This window comes from Octopus bimaculoides, chromosome 1 (genome assembly GCF_001194135.2).
Source record: "Octopus bimaculoides isolate UCB-OBI-ISO-001 chromosome 1, ASM119413v2, whole genome shotgun sequence".
NCBI lineage: Eukaryota > Metazoa > Mollusca > Cephalopoda > Octopoda > Octopodidae > Octopus > Octopus bimaculoides.
The window spans coordinates 113,147,973-113,152,011 of record NC_068981.1 but is presented as its reverse complement, the minus strand read 5'-3'; the positions used below and the strand labels follow the sequence as shown (position 1 = coordinate 113,152,011).

General features: G+C 35.6%; 1 protein-coding gene across 3 annotated transcripts in view; it reads right to left on the bottom strand.

Annotated features, from left to right (window-relative positions):
- Positions 1-4,039, bottom strand: part of LOC106876453 (dynein beta chain, ciliary) — a 628,322-nt gene that overhangs the window by 224,892 nt on the left and 399,391 nt on the right. For 2 of the 3 annotated variants that reach the window (XM_052969374.1, XM_052969379.1), the window contains 2 exons: positions 2,064-2,231; positions 1,034-1,273 (listed from right to left, as the gene is read on the bottom strand). In XM_052969374.1, the coding sequence (XP_052825334.1) occupies positions 1,034-1,273; positions 2,064-2,231 (408 nt within the window). The remainder of the gene's footprint in view (positions 1-1,033; positions 1,274-2,063; positions 2,232-4,039) is intronic. The other variant, XM_052969385.1, reaches the window with a different exon arrangement.

Genomic DNA, 4,039 nt, shown 5'->3' with positions numbered 1-4,039 from the left:
TATAAGAGATAATAAGAGTGAAAAAACTACAGAAGGCTTGTGTTACATGGTTAAAGTATATATTTAAATTATGTCAGAAAAATGTTATAAAATTTTTTTGGTATATAAACATTGTATTTTGGAGAAATAACCGGTTTCGTTTTGTCTTTTCAAATTTCTCTACTTCATTGTAACATGTGTATGAAGGTGGCTATATGCAATATACAACCAAAAAGGCAAAATCGAATTGTCACTAATTGTGACCGACAATGCAGGGTAGCAACTACATTGCTAGAAATAAGGATCAAAGACCCTTACAGCAACAAAAAAGCACATGTCTATGCATTGACAGGGAAGATAACCACCCCCACTGTGAGCAAAATCACCATGCTACACATATGTGTGTGTGTGTGCGTGTGTGTGTGTGTGTGTGTGTGTCTGTGTGTGTGTGTGTGTGTGTGTGTGTGTGTGTGTACGTATATATTTCTTCAGATTATAGTACTTACAAAATCAGCAACACCAGTCAAATTTGTTGGAGTTCTGATTTCCTTAGTTTCTTTTTTAAACAGCTATTCACAACAATGTGTGTGTGTGTGGATGCGCATGCATGCATCTGAATGCATGGGTAAATTTACATTTACACAATTGCATATATTCTTTCTTTTCATTCTTTCACTTGTTTCAGTCATTTCACTGCAGCCATGCTGGAACACTGCCTTGAAGGCTTTTAATTGAACAGGACTTTTTTTTTTTTAAACCTTATTCTGCTGAACTTTTTTCTGAACTAAGTCATAGGGATATAAACTCACCAACACAAGTTGTCAAGTGGTAATGGAGGGACAAACACAGACATGAGGACACACACACACATGAGAGGCTTCTTTCAGTTTCTGTTTACCAAATTCACACACAAGGCTTTGGTCAGCACAAGGTTATAGTAGAAGACACTTGCCTAAGGTGCCATGCAGTGGGACTAAACCTGGAACCATGTTGTAGGGAAGGAAGTTTCTTACCACACAGCCATGCCTGCACCTATATATGTTTATTTCCTTACCTGAAATATATTTGAAAGATCTCTTAAGTTGAAAATATAGTGGAACTTGATGGCCGTAGGCAAGAAGTGAGATGCAACTCTGCTATGCAAGACCAAGCTTCCTATCACAATATTTTGTGAGAATTTCTGAACAACTGGTAAAAATTCTCCAAAACTTAAATGCTGACTTAATATACTGCTGTAGATTGTTTTCAGTGAGTCTTCACATGGGAAACTGATAGCAAATACACAGAAGTGTCTCTGGAATCAAAACAAACACCATTATCAGCATCCCTTTCACAACTATCCTCATTATCATCATCATTACTATTATCAACATTATTGTCATTGTCCTCTTCTTCCTCATCATCCTTCACATCATCAGTAGCATTATTAGCATCAGATACTGCTCCAAATGCTACTGAACATTATGATTATGGTCATTTAGATACTCTGAATGTCACTCTAAAGGCATTTCTTATATTTTCCTCTGCAATCATTTAGCTGGTATGAAGCTGATGCATTTTGAGTCAAAAACAATGTTTAAAGAATGTGCTATATTTCCTAACTTTCTAAATAGCCTTACTTTCAACTACCTACCATATGGACCATTTTATGTTTATTGTCAACATTATCACTGTCACTGTATTAATATTTTATAAGAAAGGCACAAGGCTCCAAATTTAAGAGGATAAGTTCGTCAATTGTATCGACTGCAGTTCTTGACTAGTGCTTTACTTTATTTCAGTGGAAAGGATGAATGGCAAACCAGGATGTAAAGTGTCATAACTAAGTATCATTATTGAAATAATAATTACTACTGATTTCTTAAATTCATATAAAAGTCACAGATTTTTATTAGTAGGCATATTTGATTGAAAGATTAATTCTATTGATCAATTCCAAAGGGATGAAAGCCAAAATTTACACTCACAGGATTTAAATTCAGAATTCAGAAATGCAATTTAACACAGTGAAACATTTAATCTGACACTCAACTACTCTGTATAATTATCATAATCAATAACTGTTGTAACATTGTTATCTTTACCTGCAATCTGGCATCTATTGTGAAGCTACCTGCTGTTGGATTCATGCAAGCAACATACTGGGTATTGTGTATGTCCTTCAAACTCAGTTTGACTCGATCATACCAGTGGCTGTAATCTAAATGCTGTCTCAATATTGTATGTGGTTGGACTGTAAAATACTGATCAACCTGAAAGGAAAAATAAAAACTAATTTATACTGGACAGTTTGCTTTATAGTTAATTTTTTTTCTTTCTAAGAGCGAAGTGCCTACAATGCTTTATTTCTTTAGGGATGCTGAGACTAGTGGAATGAAATTATCAAACTGGAATGCTGACTTTGAAAATAAATGAAAAGAGATTTGAACTTGGCGGGATTTGGACACAGAGTGCCGGAACAAATTCTGCATGGCCATTTGTCCTTTTCTTCAACAACTGTTGATTCAATGTCTAAAGAAGTCCTGACAATGACATGAATACAAGCATTTTGAATTAGTCAATTGTGTATATTTAAAAAGATACTGGGGATTAATTACAAATCAATTTATGATAAAATTTTCAAAAATTTTAGTCTGATCAAGAGTGAGAAATTTTCTTATTTTCTGTTTTCCTCTAATGATTCTAAAATAATTCATAAATGTTGAAGAAAAGACCGGATAGGCTCCAATACATTACTGATATTAATATTAGTGCCTCCAGAATAAAGTAAACTTGTCCCCATAGGAAAATAACAAAGATTAGTTGGCATTAGAGCTCATACCATAAATTAGCTCTTTATTGTTTGAACCAAGCATACTAAAATCTCAGATTTATAAAACAAAAGAGTTGCTTAAAGTTATATGATTTTCCCAATGCAATTGAAATACAGTAAACCCTTGACTACTCTCGACTATTGGGAGTGCTGTGTTCCAAAATGCCTTGCGATAGGTGAAAATCCGTGAAGTAGAAACAATACTGTATATTCTTTTAATTTTATAATTTGTATAATTTTATTATAAATGAAAAACAACACCATGGAGGAATCGATGTGAGCTTAAATAAAAAAAACCCACGATAGACGAACCGTGATATGGTGAGGGGTTACTGTATTTCAAACTTAATTTAACTCAGGGTTGGGTAAAAAAAGTTATGCAGCATATTTTTTTCTTTTACCAGTTTCAGTCATTTGACTGCAGCCATGCTGGGGCACTGCCTTTAGACAAATAGACTCCAGGACTTATTTTTTGCAAACCTAGTACTTATTCTATTGGTCTCTTTTGCCGAACCGCTATGTTATGAGGACGTAAACTCACCAACATCAGTTGTCAAGCGATGGTGGGGGGACAAACATAGACACACAAATACATACATACATATATGTATATATATATATATATATATATTTTTTTTTATTTTATCTAGTTTCAGCTCATGAGCTGTGGCCATGCTGGGGCACTGCCATTTGGTGTTGCTACATAATTTTACTTCACAAATGCTTTTCAGGAATTGCCATTTGGTGCATGAGAGAGTTTGATGCAGCTACCCTCATCTGCACCTCTTGCCACGAAGTTGGTTCATCTGGGACACCTGACAGGAAGAGGTCCAGCTTTATTTTGAAGATACCTACATCCACCCCATGTAGGTCTCTCAGGTCCTTCGGGAGGATATTGAAGAGCTGTGGACCTCTGAAGCCCAGGCTAATGCAGTATCTTGTCCTACATCTTGATGGCAAATTTGGAGTCCTTGGCACTATGCAGTGGTGTCCAGTTCTTTTATTTGTGTAACTTTCGATGCCAAAGTTTGGGACGAGTCCTTTGAGGATCTTCCAGATGTATATTATGGCATATCTTTCTCACCTAAGCTCTAAGGAATAGAGTCTTAATCTTTTGAGTCTTTCCCAATAGCTTTTATGCTGCATAGAGGCTATCTTCTTCGTGTAGCTTCGTTGGATTGCCTCAAGTTCAGAGATTAATTTCACACTGGTTGGTGACCATAGCTGAGAGCAATAGTCAAAGTGGCT